This window comes from Brachionichthys hirsutus, chromosome 4, assembly GCF_040956055.1.
Source record: "Brachionichthys hirsutus isolate HB-005 chromosome 4, CSIRO-AGI_Bhir_v1, whole genome shotgun sequence".
In the NCBI taxonomy this organism is placed as follows: domain Eukaryota; kingdom Metazoa; phylum Chordata; class Actinopteri; order Lophiiformes; family Brachionichthyidae; genus Brachionichthys; species Brachionichthys hirsutus.
The window spans coordinates 10,035,158-10,051,482 of NC_090900.1; the positions used below are offsets into that span (position 1 = coordinate 10,035,158).

Consider the following 16,325-nt stretch of genomic DNA (forward strand, 5'->3'; position numbering starts at 1 on the left):
GTTTGCGCATAACTTTTCAATCTGACCATGGTAGCAGATTTCTGCTAATACGGGCTCCTTTATTTACGACTAACAAGGACAAAAGCTTTTCTTTTTTAGTTAGTGCTGAAAGGACAACTTTTGTTGGTAGATATTTTTCTGGCCAGCGAATTATTTAGCCAAACGTTAGCGTTTTCAACCACTCAGTGGAAAAACACATTTCTGGACATTTTTAAACCATGCACTCACACATATGAAAACAAGCTAAAGCCACGTCACTGGCCAAAGGTTAGACCCCTCATTAGTGACAATCCAAGCACATAACAAGGAGTGACGATTCACTATCACCATAATTAATTCTAATATTGCAAATTCCACAACTAAAGTATGAGACTCAGACTGAATCTTTCTGTTTGACTGCCAAGCAGTGTTCTGATTTTCAACAGCATGGTTTTAACTTTGTTAAAAGAGAGTGCTGAGATTGAGGTTGAACCAGTGAGTCCTACTGGGGTGTAGAGTTCTCCATATCCACAGGAGAGGTCAAAACCCCAGCACGTAGTCCGTGGGGAGACACGAGAGAACTGGATTATAAATCCACTCACCCTTCAACATGATGCTGAATGGTGTCTGGCCTAAGACGGAACTGCTACCGTACTATTCAGTTAGCTGGATATGCTAATGAGTGCAGTTTTGTTTGAGCCGGTAACACAATAAATTATAATGTCTGAAAATATTCTACATTAACTCATATTTGTAAAATTATTTTTATTCTGGGAAAATTCAATGAATGAAGCATTAGCCTAGCCTAGCGGTATTGCTGATTAAATATGGTGGGATAATAATTGTTTGGGGAGGAATTTAGCATGTTTCAACATTTGGCACTCCACAAGATAAAGTGATGAATATATGAAAAAAATTAAAAACTTGATTGCCTTTTTTGTTTTTTTATGTTGCTTTTTTCTCTCTCATCTTTCTTTGTTTTTTTTTTCTCCTTTTTGGACATTTTATTTTCTGAAAGTGCAAACAAGTACAAAGAGCAAAAGCGTGTATAGCATGACCAAACCTTTTTTTTTTTTTAAGATACAGAATTTAAAACTTTAAAGCACAAAGTCAAAAAATATACTACAAAATTGTTTTTAAAACAAGAATATAAGCAGATTGGTATTGCTATAGCTTATTGGCTATTAGTAATATATTTTGAGACACACACAGACAGGCAATGAAGTGAAACAAATACACGACATTAACACAAGCAACAGCAATGGAAGATACTGTCCTTTTTTCTAGGTTAGAAACAATTCTCTCTTGTCCTCAGTCGTCACTCTTGTCTGACTGATCCTGCAGAAAGAGACAAAGAGCATTAGAAAGGAGGAGATGAGGCGAAGGCTGTGTGATGCCGGGCTATTGTCTGTCGAGACAAGAGGTGACACTGACTATATTACTGAATATATCATTATCATGAATGAAAAAAAGAAATCGATCTCTCCAAAGGAACGGAGGTCTAGGTCTGAAGCTGAAGCCAGAGCGTTTCCTCACATCAAATGGAGGAAGTAAAAAGCCCTTTGGGAAGCCAGGAGAAATAATTAAATCTGTGGATAACTGGGTTGAAAGGTAAAGACCAAGTCTTGAACACACTGCCCATCCAAGTCACTCTCCTTGCTGACAGACAGCTGTGGAAATCAGTCACTGCATTTATTCAGAGAAATGCAGCTTTTGGCCATCCCCTGATGAAGGTCTTCTCCCTGCAGCTCAGTATCACAGCTGGGATCCAGACCAGCTTTGACCATAAGGACACAAAGCTATAGGGGCACCAATAACACCAGATATTGTCAAAGCATCTGCTGATAGTTTTTTTAGTTCCCCCTATGTTTTATTTGGTTTGAAAGCAGTGCTGGCCCCTGCACTGCTGGCATAGAGGCTTTATGAGTTATAGCCACATGAGTATTTTTGGTGGAAAAGAGGAGGGCTTGCTCCACGCCCCCCCTTTCATTATATTATTAATTTTGTTCTCTGTAATGCTGATTACCTTACATCAAAACACTGAGGATTTGAGACCTACCACTGAACTAAGTAATACATCGAGATTTGGCAGATCCCGGCAGAGAGTTCAAGTACGGTAATTACTTTTGCTGCTGCAGACAGAAAAGTCACTTGTGGGCAATTCATACGAGAGGATGTCTGACTCGATGTTTGGATCATCAAATAAATCTTGTGACTAAGTGCTCCTTCACCCAACAATTTAACTACAATCACAACAGCTGCTCAGCATCGACCCCTGTGCTTTACCGCTATTCCAGTTTCTCTTTATCCTATACTTATTGATCTGATTGGCAAGCTCCCAACAGAGTGGGGGAATCCTGGAAGTGAGTGTAGCTGGTGGCAAAGTAATGGGAGCTGGACACGTGGGTAACGTAACTGGACTCTATGGACATTATAATAGACAAGAAGAGACAGACGATGACTGACTGAGAAATAGTGGGGAGGGGGAGCAAGAGGCTGGACCTACTGAGTTTGAATAACAATTATTTAGTCGGACGGCTATAATAAACAGTTTCCTAAAGCAGTTGTTTCTACTTTAATGTTTCATTCTGGAAAAAGGACCTACGTTCTCATCTTGGTCTTCATCACTGTCGTCGTCGCTGACCACCGGCTTGGCCTTCCCTCGGCTCTGCCTCTTCTTGCCTTTGTCATGGCTGCGCGCCTCTTTGCTCAGCTTGATCTTAACCCGCACTGACTTGGCTGAATAAAGCACAAGAGCAAAGCAGCGGCGTTTTAAGGTCTTGCAGAGAGGCCTGGATCGATGGCATCAGCATCACCTCCCAATGTTTAACCAACAACTTGTGAAGTTGGTTGAGAGACAGAGGGAAATCTATATTGTTTGTTTGTTGCTGATTTTACTGTAAAGCCTCACGTTTTACTCTTATTATTAGTGTGAACGCTCACACTGAAATGACTTCACAGGGTCTCTGGAGGACCGCTGTACAGCTGATCTGATTTAGAGCAGGCTGCGGCCAAACCATCATCTACCAGCCTGCTCCCATTTCCCATTTGTCCTACAGCAGTGCGTACTGCTGCTAGTGGGATGGGGGCAACCACTGGACTCAGTGACAAACTGAATTCACATGTGTGTGTCTGTGTGAATTTCCATGATTGTCCTAGAAATGATGTGCCTCACCCTCAGTCTCTGACTCATCGTCGTCATCTTCGTCCTCTTCACTGTCCTCTTCAGAGTCTTCCTCCTTGACAATTTTCTGCCTGGCACTCTTAAACACCGACTGAAGAACAATGGAGTCCTCGTAAATCTGCATGGAGGGGCAAGGTAGGATAAACAATTCCGTGAGTGACGGATTTTACTGGGAATATGGAGCCTGCTGAAGACAAGTTGGCTGCAGAGAGGGATGGGAAAGGAACGGAAAGGGAGGACGTGGGATTGCTTTCGACATGACAAAGCTCTCCGTCCAGAGAAACTTTTCTTGCCTCCGTGTTGGCTGATAGAATTATTACAAAGTGCCACCTTTATTTCTTGGTTGAGAGAAGTGAATTTGTCATAAAGACCTAGAACTCCAATAGAATAGAGGATGAGAAGATTGGTGCAAATCATGAGCAACGGAGCATGGAACAAATTTGCAAAGTCTCTTGAGCGGAGGAAAAGCATGATTTAAAATGAGGGATGATTGCATTTTTTTATTTTAACCAGAGCACAACGTGAGAGCATTAAGTCTTGTTTTCTCCAACTGTGCCAAACCCCAAGATAATCAATAATTATTTTCAACAGACAAATCAAACAAAACTTCACTGTGGAATGCTGGAGGAGGAGGAATTACCATATTGTCAAATTTAAGAAAGATCTCTGTAATTTAAATAGATTTTATCTTATATTTCTCATGATGGAAATTACAAATTACAAATATACACCATCATCAGTCGTGGAAAACCTTCTGACCTGGGATCCCTCCAGGTTGAAGGTCTGGGCGTTGTGGCAGAGCAGCATCACATCCTTCTCCAGGTCACCCACGCTCCTGTATTTATGGTTTCTCACACGATCCTGTTGACAGAAAGAAATATTAGCATGGAGAAGCAACCAGCCTGCTAAACAACAACTGAAGCCATTACACCTATCACGACCTTCACTGGTCAATTATTGTTATTATGTCATCATCCGCGCTCGTTTGTCTGAGACAGGTTATCAGAGTGATATTTTGTGTGGTGGATGATCTTGGCACAGCAAGATGGATACATTTTGATGCTGGTCTGGCTACAGATTTTGAATCGCATTCCTAATCCCTCCTACGTTGCTAGATTAGGCCTATTTTGTTTGGACTTGTTGCCAATATAATGAAACGTTTTATTTTGATATAAAATTGTATCACAGAATAAAAATACCTAAACATTGACAACGCACACTGTCCTAATGCTGAGCAATGGGATCTAGAATTAAAAGAAGGGGGTGCACACCATGAGGGCTTTCTAGTGTCAGCAGCATGACTGGAATGTCTTTTCATAGGTTATTTCAAAAACAGACTGTTTGTTAAATTAAAATCCTTTTTATTTTCATATATCCTCACATCATTTGGTATTCAGGTTTTGATAAACTACTTCTAATGTACTTTCAACTTGTCCCATGAGGGGTCACCACAGCAAATCGACGTTCTCCACTTCACCCTGTCCTTTGCATCGTCCTCCCCAACACCAGCCACTCTCATGTCCTTCCTCACTACGTCCACGTATCTTCTCCTGGGTCGACCTCTAGCCCTGTTCCCTGGTAGCTCCATCCTCAGCATCCTTCTACCGATATAGTCCCTGTCTCTCCTCTGGACATGTCCAAACCATCAAAGTCTGGCCTCTCTGAGCTTATCTCCAAAAGATATTCAGGTTATGCTAAATTGTCATAAGATATCACCATTTACTGGATCTTCATCGTTGACATACCTTGATTTTTTTGAAGTCCACCGGTTTTCTAATCAGCTCATAATATTCTGGGAGCTCCTTCCTGGATGGTAATTGGACGAACACTTCACTCAGTTGTCTTGCTGAACTGTGATACAAAGAATATTTTCATATTAAATATTTACGTTTTGAATCCGATCAGCATTTGAAACAACGTTTCACCTCCAGTTTTCTTTTCGGTCCATTGTGTTTAAAATTCATAAATATTAATACATTGTTAAAATTCAATTTCTAAATGTAAAAATGATCTTCATATAAAGCAACAACTTCAGAGAAATTATTAAAATGTTATGCTTCACTGTGAGTGCTCAGGGCCAATGTCAACATCATGCATCTCTATCAAAGCAAGTGTCTTCTGTCAACATCGAGTCTCCCTTTGGAATGTTGGAAATATCTACAATTTAAAAAAAAAAACCTCTGTTCTGAGTGTGTGCAAAGGGCCTTGCTAAAGAGCACCTCAGCTGCGTAAATGGAGAAGGATGGGATGGCTGTTCCTGCGCTAAGTGATCCCAAATGGCGCATGGACTTGGCTTTTCTTGACATCACACAGGAGATGAATGTACCAAGCAGCATCAGGACATTCTCCACAAAACTTGTCTTATGGAAACACCAGCTGTCACCTCTGCCATTTCCAAGCATGGTTGGACACTTATGGATGCAGGGACATCGTTCAGCAATGAGAAGCATGCTGATTCCATTGTAAAGCTACCGGAGGAATTGGATTGCAGGATTCAAGACAGACAGAAACGCGTTTCAAATCTTTGCCTTTCCTTTCTCCTTCGATGTGCACGATGCTCCTCCTGTGCTTCAACCTGGAGTGCAACTCTGAACTCAAAGCCAAGTTCAGGGAGGTGAGTGGAAAAGCAGACTAGCTTGGACAATTTTTGAGAGAATTGCCCCCCACTTTCTTTGCCTGTGCTTTCCAGGATGTTCAAGTGGAGCAGGTGCCTTTTGGGGAGCACAAATCTGTGTGAAAAGTGCATGTGTGAAACTTTAATAAGTCAAAGTACAGGTGTAAACTTGATGATGAGCATTGTCAAGCCATACATACAGCGGGGCTTCCACCCTGAAGCCAAATGTGGCTCAGCTGTGCAAGACGAAGCGCTGCAAAGTTTCTGGCAGCAAGGGGTTGGAGAGACAAGCCCATGTTCTGAACTGTTATTAATAAAGATTGGATCAGGTTAATTATTTGTAATTTTTAATACTTAAACTCTTTTTTTTTGTACTTGATACGTCTCAGCCTAAACCAGACTACCCCCCAGGTAAGTTGAGTTTGAGACCCCTACCATAAAGCTTAACAATAAGACAGACGTCATTAAAACAGATCTATAGTAACCATGCTCTTTAACTGCAATTTTTGGCTTAGATTTTGTACAATCATTCCACAGACTCTGTGCCTCTAAGTTCTGAACTTGCTGCGAGTCTTGATCCACTGTGCAGAAACCAAAAAAACTAGATGATATGTTGAAAATGGATTTGAAGTCTTTGATGTCTCTCAGCTGAGTGCTACGGCAGCAGGGACCTCTGGGACAGACCAAGCTGTAGACATCTGTCAAAGACACTGACATTAAATGGAAACATGATCATGCTTTGAATGAGAGGGGCTGTGACAGCGAGTAAGGTGCCATTTATAATGTTGTAAGTGCTGTTATGCTCTTTGGAGACATCTACAGAGTTTAACCCTGATCTGGATGAAGTCTAAACTGCCCAGCTCTAATGAACAATAGTCGTAAAGGTGAGGGAAGCGGCAGATAGTTATGATTAAAACGTTTCGGGCTGAACAGTCTTTCGACAAAGGAATTCATTTGACTTCTGGACAGGCCAGGCAGGTAGCAGTTTCCTGGGAAAGCTCTGGTACATTACTCAGCCAGTGCATACTTGAGTAACAGGAGCACAAATGCACAATCTTTCATGCTCAGGTTAACATCACAGACCACATAACATTTAGCAGACGGGCAAGAAACAAGACATGACTTCAAGCCAGGAGGCTGCCTGCGTTTCTTGTCAGACCAATCAAAGCCCAGTCTACCAGGCAGAGGTACGTACTGTTCTGTACAAAGATAGAGTCAACCCCCGTCACAGAAAGTTCATAACAGTGACCTTCCCTACAGTATTCAGTACAAAGAAGTTCAAGAACAACTGAAATCGTGTTCCTAGTGTGTAAATGAAAGAATGTGGTTGTGATTGCAAGGGCGAAACAAAAATCTATTTGTTTGGAAGCAAAATTTAAGTGAACATATTTACAGAGAGAGAAAGCAGAGATGTGGAAGATATTTAGTCTCAAAATACAATCGTGATCTGGAGTCGGCAAAGTACAATTCTGTACGGGGAAGGTAGTTAAAACTTGCTGGACTCAGTGACACAGTAGCTGATGGTTTAAATTCTCAATCTCCATGATCTAAAAACTCGTGATAAGCTGCGAGTTCACTGTAAATCAATCTCTGACATATGACACTGCAGCAGTGACATTTTGATCAAGAAACACAATGGAGCAGACCGACTGATCAGCGCTCATTCCTGCTCTGTGCTATATTGGCAAATTGCTTAGAGAGTAAACATGAAGATTTAATGGACATTATGGAAATATAAAATTGATCTCATGGACCAATAACTTTTCCATTTAACCTCCACCGGCCTAAAGTGTAGTGAAAAGAGGCATGTCACATGTCGGCATCAGCGCAGGATGTGTTACGCTGCTGTATGTCTGAGCTGTCAGAAGAACTTTGGCCACTCTCATAGCTCAAAGCACAATCAAGTCTGCGTTGTCGATATGGACAGCTTGGAAAACTGGAAAACTAACACTCAGCTGTTCGCAGAAATCAGTGACACAGGTCACAACACTGACGTCCTCTCCACCCTTAACCCAAACTCACAGAAGACCATTGACTAGGAAACCAAAGTATTAGTTTGGACGATTTGAGATTGGAAGAAAATTCTACCAACAACAATTTTAAAGAAACCATCCGCGATTTGTCGCTATCTATATGCAAATACTCAACTCAAATTTGTATGGACTGTATAACAGCTGAATGACATGAAAACTCTTGTAAAGAGAAGCAAAAACATCTTAAAATATATCATTAACAATTTTCTTACTAACTAAACGCACAACAGCTCATGGCTGAATTACAAAGCATCTAAATGGACATGATCACACAAGAGCCCTCATCTGAAGATGAAGCTCAGCGTTAACATCCAGTCTGGCATTGGGCATTTTAATACCCAAACTGTGCACTATGTATGCCTCAAGCAAGCAACTAAGAGTTAACCCCGAAATGCCACATGAACATGACAAGCAGCTCGAGTAGATCTGCCATCATCATACTGTGCTAATCATGCATTAACCACTAAACTTGCTTTGTTTCATCAATGCTTTACAGAGAAACTTTATGGTACAGTAAAACAAATTATATATTTAATTTAGCATGGATTGATTGAGGCACAATAACAGCTTTTAAAACACTCAAATATTACCGTGTTGCTGGAAATAAAAGATTTCTTTAGCCATTGATTGACCAATGAAAATCAAGAAATGAATCCCCTTAAAATCCTATCAGACTGAATGACAGCAGGTTAGTTAACACACATAGCAATGCCCTACCCATCTCTGTAGTTGATGACCGTATCAATGATGGTGTTCATTTGCTTGGTGAGTTTGGGGGGGTTTGGAGACAGCTTCTCCGCTGGTGGACGACCGCGTCTCTTCTTGGCCTTGGAGCTTCCTTCATCTCTGCCCAAGGAGTCCTTGTCCAGACGTCTCTTGCGTTTGCACTTTTTCAGACGAATCTCTTCCTCCATCTCTTCCAGGTTTCCATCCTCAATAGCCTTGCGTTGAAAACACACAGAGCAAAGACATTGGTTAATTCTCAGTCAAATTGTTGGCTATTTCCTTAAACCATTACTGTCATGAGGGAGTCAACATAATGACTTGACAGCAGTGAATATTTTCAAACTTTGCTCCAGTATTCATGCACTGGAGCATACGGTTATTTTCTTGAGTAGCTACACATCTACACATACTCTAACTTGAGCCTGCAAAATGCAATTGGCATGTGAAACATATCCTAGTCTCCAAGTTTATTCTTGTTTCCCTGGAATACCTGAGTCACAGTCAATAAAATCCATCTTTGTTTTAGTCTGTCAGGACTGACATAGCTCTCCAGGAGAATGTGTCCCAGTGGATTTAGGATGAGTGATTCCACTTGCATCAGGTTTATCTTAACTTCATCCTTAATACCAGGCATGGCCAAGCCCTGATCTGCTTTTGATAGATGATAACATTCCAGTCTAGAATATTATATTACTGAGTCTTTGTGATTTACCGTAGAATATGTATGTCTCCACTAGAACTAAAGACACTATGGGCTAAGAGCCAAAGAGAAGGAAAGCTGGAAAGTATTTAGAAGCCTAAGAAAAGCGTGTTTGTTTCAAAATAAAGTGAAACTACAGCTTAAGTGAAGAAGTGGATTAAAACAGACTCCTACAGTTTTGCAGCTACTGTGCATAAGTCACGTTTTCTTTTTCATTGCAAATGTCTTCCGTTTCCACCATGTTTACAACCCATATTTCATCTTTACCCGTAACCACTGCTTTTCAGTCATAGCATCGCTGTAGTCCACATCCCGGCGAGAGCGCGATCCTCTTCCAAACAACTTTTCCTCCTCCTCTTCATATGTGAGTCGCTCGACCTCCGCATCATCTTTGATGATCCAAGAAGGCAACTCATCCTCCTCCATTAGACGAGGCTTACGCTTTGGGTTCCTGGCGTGCTCCCGGCGTCGGTCCATGTCCATGCGCTGCAGCGCAGTAAAGTAGGGAATTATGTTAGGTAAAACAGTAGATGGGAATATTTGAATTATACCATATGACTGGAACCATAAACTGGATTTGTACTAAAAAGAGAGTACTGCTGGTACTGCTGGTTTAACAGCAGTCCGCTGCAGATTGCCATGGCATAGGCATGCTGCTAATATCACCACCACATTTACAGACAAGGGTATGAATTCCCAACACATCAGCGTTAGTGTTACATCCTTCCATATACAACACAAGAAGATAGAAGGCTGTTGAGTAATTTCTGCAGATGCCTGAATAAGTGAAGACATTTAAAAAGAACGCTGGTCTTGATATGAAGAACAGCTGACAGTAATTCCGGAGGTAGAATCAGCTGCCAGCTTTTCCGCTTGTGGGAAATAACATTTATTTTAGTTTTCCAGCCTGCAACTTCTGTCTCATTTACTTACACCAAACAGAAATGTGTGCTTCTCTTACCATATACATTTCAAATTCATCTTCATTGCGGGCAATCATTTGGTTAAGGGTTTCATCATCAGGAACTTCATCTTCTTCCTGGAGTTGAGTCGCAAAAAAAAAATCAAAATCAAAAGATCGTTTGAAGACAATCAAGTCTCATTTTTAACCGTGCAAAACACACAGCCCACATTCTCAGTTCAAAGCAGATGGTTCAAACCCGGCATTGAGATTTCATCATTTCCCAACTGCGTACCTGAAATTGCATCACTTAAACCGTGTAACTTTATAAGTGAAGGAAAAACCCATCTAATGAGCTGTCACTAATATTCATTATATATAAAGCATGATCAAGCATTAAAAAACAGATCTTAGTCCTGAGGCATTTTTCTATCTAATATGACTGATCAAAAGTGTAAAAGGAAAAACAAGCTGTAAATTTTGACCTCACCTCATTCTGCTCCTCATGCTCTAAAATGGCCTGGAGAAAGACTCTACGCTCTTGGCCTGAAGACTTCTGGTCAAACATGCCTGCCTGAATGACCTTCTGATCCACGTTGAGTTTGTATTTGGCAGCTGCCAAGATTTTCTCCTCCACGCTGTTGACGGTGCAGAGACGAAGCACGCGTACCTCATTCTGCTGACCGATGCGATGAGCACGGTCCTGAGCCTGAAGATCCTGTAATCAGCAGTTGAAAGAAACACACAAGATCATTTCATTGCCTAGAAGGAGAAATGAATCAGTACTATTGAGAGCTAATTCCCAATTGAATATCTGATATCAAACAACAACTGATGAAAGAAACGGCATTGACAGACATCTGCTGTTAACCCCTGCTCTGCACTGACGCATGAAGAAACACCAAATCTGCAGTTCCTATTCCTGAAACAGCATGAAAAGCAGTCAAGCAAAGGCGTACCACTTTAACAGTATGCTGCTGTTAATTTGTCTAGGGAAAACTAAATGAAAGAAATATCTTCAGGAAAGTTATGGGCACAATGGTAATGTGTTCCTCTGCGCTTTGATTAGCTGAATAGAGTCAGGCATATTTGTGGAAATGTGGACACAAACATTAAAATAGAAAAGACAAAAAATGGACAAATTACTGATTCAACAGACACTTCTATTTCTGACAGTTCTTTATTTTCGATTGGCTTAATGCTCGACAACTAAGCCAAGTACCTGTTTGTTATGTCAGGGGGCTTTTGCTGCTACTTTTATTTTAGTAATCTCCTTGATTCCAACTTCTACTGACTTTTTAAGTTTGGCGTTAATCAAGCCAGTTTGAAACTTGGCTTGATTACAAAACACACAACTGTATAAAGTGCTGATAAGTAAGATAAAATTGCGATTTGCAGTATTTTTTTTTCTTCTGCTGCTGAAATTTGAGACTAATACATATTATTTATTACCATTATTTAAAATACTCAAGGTCACCATACACAAAGCAAAAAGGAAGCCGTGACAAAAAATCTATGAAAATAAAGTACAGTGTCGGCAGTATCGCGGACGCTGTGCCAATGTTCATCTCTGTCTATCTCCCGCTCCATGAAGCAGTCTCGCTCAAAGGGTTTACCGCACACTAAAACATTTTTCCCATTTTCGCCGGAACATTACCACCAAAAATAAAATGTATGCAGGGACAATGCCATAGAGCATGGATGGGCAGAACGCAGACACAGGGTCGCACGCACATCTTGTGCACGTTTTCCCCGCCTGACGTCACGAGGGGCGCGATTTCTTCCAGATGTGTTTCAGGAGGTGATTACAGACCTACGCAAACTACAAAGGATTGACTTGATGGTTTATTTGGCTGTTTTGGGGTTGATAAGGATCCAAAACCACCATAATAGTGTAAAAACATGGGAAAAGTGAGTTTTCATAATATGGGACCTTTAATGAATTTAAGACTGGGAGGTATTCAGAAAAGAAAAAAACACAAATCACGTTGGGTCAGTAAACAACACGAACACAGCACATTAACAAGAGCATACAACATCAGCAGGACCTGACAACACAAAAAACAGCATGCTGAATATGTAATGTTAAGAAAAGGGACTCGTTACCATCAAATCTGCATATAGACATACCTGGTGTGGGTTCCAGTCACTATCAAAGATGACAACAGTATCAGCGGCCTGGAGGTTTAGGCCGAGGCCACCAGCTCTGGTACTGAGCAGGAAGATGAAGTACTGAGAGCCTTCTTCATTGAATTTCTTCAGCAGTGTTGCTCGATCCTCAGCCTTGGTGCTTCCTGAAACGCCACATATTAACCAGAATCAGACCCAAAGTGCGTTGCTAGAAATGCAAATCCGCTACCTGAGTAGTGCACCTCATCTCTGGCAAATCTGGCAAGTTTTTCATGTGTCTAGAAACGGCATTCTGTAATTGTACCCAGTTCACCGAATCTGAACATGATATAAAGAATAGGACTGTCTCTTTACCTCGGGGGGTGGGTTAGGGTTAGCTGTTACCTGGTTAGTTTGTCTGTTAGCAGGAGAAAATAAAAAGCTGCTTGAGATGATTTCATGAAATGCGATGGGAGCGCTGGGAAAGTAGCAGAGAGAGACTTGGTGAAGCGTATTTTTTATTTATTTATTTTTTCCAGCCCCCTCCTGAGGATATGCATAACAGAGATGGTTTGACAAACCCACATGACATTTGTTAATTATTGGAATTTTTACTGGGATTTAATGTCTACTGGTCCTGGAAATTTTACTGAGTGCTCCTTCAGATTACAGCGCCCATATGCTTCCTGTTTGACGTTTTCCCTGTGCTGCTACCATTTTCACAGTTGTAGGAACATATGACTCAATCGCACTCAGGAGTCAAAGAAAAACTGAGAAACTATTTCTGAACCATTTGACATTTATGGGTACGTATTTGTTTTGTTTTTTTTTAAATGCTGATAATAAAGAAAAGAATCAATGCAGCCTCAGAGGTAGCACGGGTAGCGTCTCCCGTGAGCCGGCCCCAAGCCCGGATAATTTTACATAGCATATATGGACACTGCAGAAGATGTGATAAACCTGCATGGGTACATTTTCCCTATTGGCCCCAATTTGCTACATGGTGTCACACCAAAACAATGCTCAAAGAAAATGGAAGTCTGTATCTGACAGACTTAAATAATACATATTCTAGAGGGTGTTTGCCCAGATACATGTCTGAGTTCTTAAATATTGGGTATCTGTGATTTGAAGTTCTGATATTTAAATGTACTCAAATATTAATGTTTTACAGATTCCTTTAATCAAGATTTGACATATTTTGAACATTTAAGATTTAATAACAGCCGTAGACACCTTCATCTGACACACCTTTCTTTCCCCAGCTACTTCTTCTGGGTATTTTTACAGCTGTAAAGTATTGATATAATTCAAGTGAGTTACTCACAGCATTCACGTTAGTTAGCTATTGGCAGCTATGACCAAGGCTTATGTTAGGTGTCCAATAAAGAAATGACAGGCTTTTGATTTATTTAAAAAGATACATTAACATATGTCTCTATGGAGTGTGATACCAATCCTCAGAATCGGCTCAAGTCCTCTCCAAATATTGTATTTCTCATGTTGTACATAAAGATACAGAATAAATTATACGATAAATGAGTCGAGGACGTGACTTACCATCAAGACGCAAATAATTAAAGTTGCGGTAGCTGAAGTAATCCTCCATAATTGTCATGAGAGTAGTCATTTGGCAGAACAGCAGCACTCTGTGGTTGGTGTCCTGTAGCTTCGGAAGGATGCGATCTAGAAGCTCAAATTTGCCAGAAGCTCGGTACAAATCATGCCTAGATGAGGTCATTGAGACAAAACACATAACGTGGGTCACCATTACCCCATGAACATACCCTTATAAGACTATCTGTGTGTCGTGCAGTTTTACAGCTGTTAATAGCCCTAACTGGAAAACAATGACCCAAAGGCATGTTGTCACACTGGACACTGGAGACAGAAACACCGAAAAACAATGAAATCCTTCACGTGGTGCTCCAGAAAAGTGCTACCAAATATTCATAAACTTTTGTATGCCAGTATTTGTACAAGCATATTAAGAATTCATGTTCCTGTCACTTTCACACCTTTTTAGCTTTAGAACAGACAAATATAAAACATGTTAGGGAACAAAAGCCCTATGCAGTACAACTTACCCACTGATAACGCCGTTTGGATAGCCCAAGTGCTCAGCAAAAGATTCCTGTAACAGAAATATTCCTCTATGAACAAAGCTGGAATGAGCAAACTAACTGAGACTTTCTTTCTCCCAAAATTAAGCCTTTACATTCCAAGATGTAACAGGGCTATCTGTGAACTAGTTGTGCAGTAAAAACCTCAACTCAATCTAGGATATAAACGTGAGACACCATCCAAGAAATTACAAAGGCTTTTTACAAATGGGAAGAAAACTGGAAGAAAACAAAACTCCAGGTTCATATGGAAATCAGTTCAATACATTCCAGTGTCAGAAGTCACTAGTTTTTAACAGTCAGCCATCAGTTATCTCAAACTAGCAGCATTCACCTCAATGTGCTGGAACATGTATGGATGGTTGCAGATCTTCTTCAGCTGCATGATGGTGTTCATCAGTGTCTTTGCTCCACCTTTGCCCTAGGAAAAGTTATAGCAAGACAGATGTCACTGATCTACAACCCTCCAAAAAGAAAGTTAAACTAAAGAAAACAAATGTCATCATTATCCTAGGTATCCCTGAAGGATCCTTTCTATACTGTCAAACACTTAATGAGCCTGTAAACCCCCGAACCCAAAACCAGTGGTTTAATGCAATCCCCAATAGGATTGTATTGTATTTCTGAAGCCTATTTTAATCTCCTAAATGTACTAGACTAATGAAACATGGAAATATATTCCTTTGGAAGACATGAAATACCTGACATTTATTTTCAATATTGATATTAAAGTGTGTTGTAGAAATCATTTGAACTATCTTCCACATCAGACCCACATTGTCTGTCCATTAAGTGAGCTCCAGCTTTTCCATTCAGGATGAGTCTTCCTCCGACACAATTATTACGAGATAACGGCCGTCATTCTGTTCATGATCATAACCCGTGAACAAGTCAATATATACATGCTAATCCCTGATAATCTGAACACAGCACAAAGAAAAACGTTTCTGCGTTTCTCATGAATGTTGTTCAAAGGAAGTTCATTCATTTCTTCCACTTTTCTGTACAAAAGTGTTGCATTTTTGTACAGCAACACAACACAGAATGTAATTCCAGTGGTAAAACAAGAGTCAAGCAACAGTATATCAAACATCAGAAATATCACTGTGCACGAGATTATACATCTCGATTCGTCAAACTGACTGAAATAACAAAGATAAGCAGTCTTTGTGTATTTACCTTCTTATCCTTCTCTGAGCCATCAGTGAGAAGGATTCCTTTCTGCATGTGACGGTACAGAACCTTTTGTATGGCAGACATGTCACATTTTACGACATACTCCACCTGAGGGAACGACAAAAAGTCAATGCATCAGGGAAACCGTGGTGCGTTTCAAATGCTGTCTGATCGGAACGTCTTGATCATAGTTCCATCAGTCTTGACACCATGAAAGAATAATAACAGTTTAGGAAATAGAAAACACCAGCAAGAGAAGCGCATGTGAGGAAAAGTATATTAAATACACAATTTATGTGACTTACTTTGGTATGCATGCAAAGATGTTTGGCATGAGTAAGTTATTATTTCAACACATTTCTATGAATGCTCTTATATTTCAACCTGTTTGACTAAGAGGTGCTTCAGAAAGTGTGCAGTGTCCCAGTTGTTAACAGCTGCAGAAGATAAAGGAACCTAAATAGTTTGATGGAGTTTTTGGTTCCTTGCCAGTCTAAAAAGGTTCCCAAACTCCAGTAAATTAACATAATCCCTGAAACCATCTTAAATTGCAATGCTCAAGGAAAACACCACTAAAGGTCCAGAAGATGTGTGAAATTGGTTTTAGGCTATTTTTGGATAGAGATGGTCACAGTTCTCTCATTCTTTCAATTAGGATGTCGAGCTCTGCAATACCGTGATCAACTTACCATAAAAACACAAATGCACTGTCATACATGACCAAACAGCAAGAAAAATTAGACACCACGGTCCGGGCTCTTTTGAAAACTCTGCAAACAA

At 40.5% G+C, this 16,325-nt stretch overlaps 1 protein-coding gene across 1 annotated transcript in view; it reads right to left on the minus strand.

Moving 5' to 3' along the window:
• Window positions 1-6: 6 nt before the first annotated feature.
• The window catches only part of smarca2 (SWI/SNF related, matrix associated, actin dependent regulator of chromatin, subfamily a, member 2), a 30,126-nt gene continuing 13,807 nt past the window's right edge, over window positions 7-16,325 (minus strand). The window contains exons 20-33 of the mRNA XM_068738768.1: window positions 15,549-15,653; window positions 14,704-14,790; window positions 14,334-14,380; window positions 13,807-13,973; window positions 12,268-12,431; window positions 10,628-10,855; window positions 10,198-10,275; window positions 9,504-9,722; window positions 8,528-8,751; window positions 4,909-5,014; window positions 3,923-4,024; window positions 3,155-3,281; window positions 2,585-2,718; window positions 7-1,317 (exon numbers count right to left, since the gene is read on the minus strand). Coding sequence (XP_068594869.1) covers window positions 1,291-1,317; window positions 2,585-2,718; window positions 3,155-3,281; window positions 3,923-4,024; window positions 4,909-5,014; window positions 8,528-8,751; window positions 9,504-9,722; window positions 10,198-10,275; window positions 10,628-10,855; window positions 12,268-12,431; window positions 13,807-13,973; window positions 14,334-14,380; window positions 14,704-14,790; window positions 15,549-15,653 — 1,815 coding nt within the window. The 3' untranslated portion in view covers window positions 7-1,290. The remainder of the gene's footprint in view (window positions 1,318-2,584; window positions 2,719-3,154; window positions 3,282-3,922; window positions 4,025-4,908; window positions 5,015-8,527; window positions 8,752-9,503; window positions 9,723-10,197; window positions 10,276-10,627; window positions 10,856-12,267; window positions 12,432-13,806; window positions 13,974-14,333; window positions 14,381-14,703; window positions 14,791-15,548; window positions 15,654-16,325) is intronic.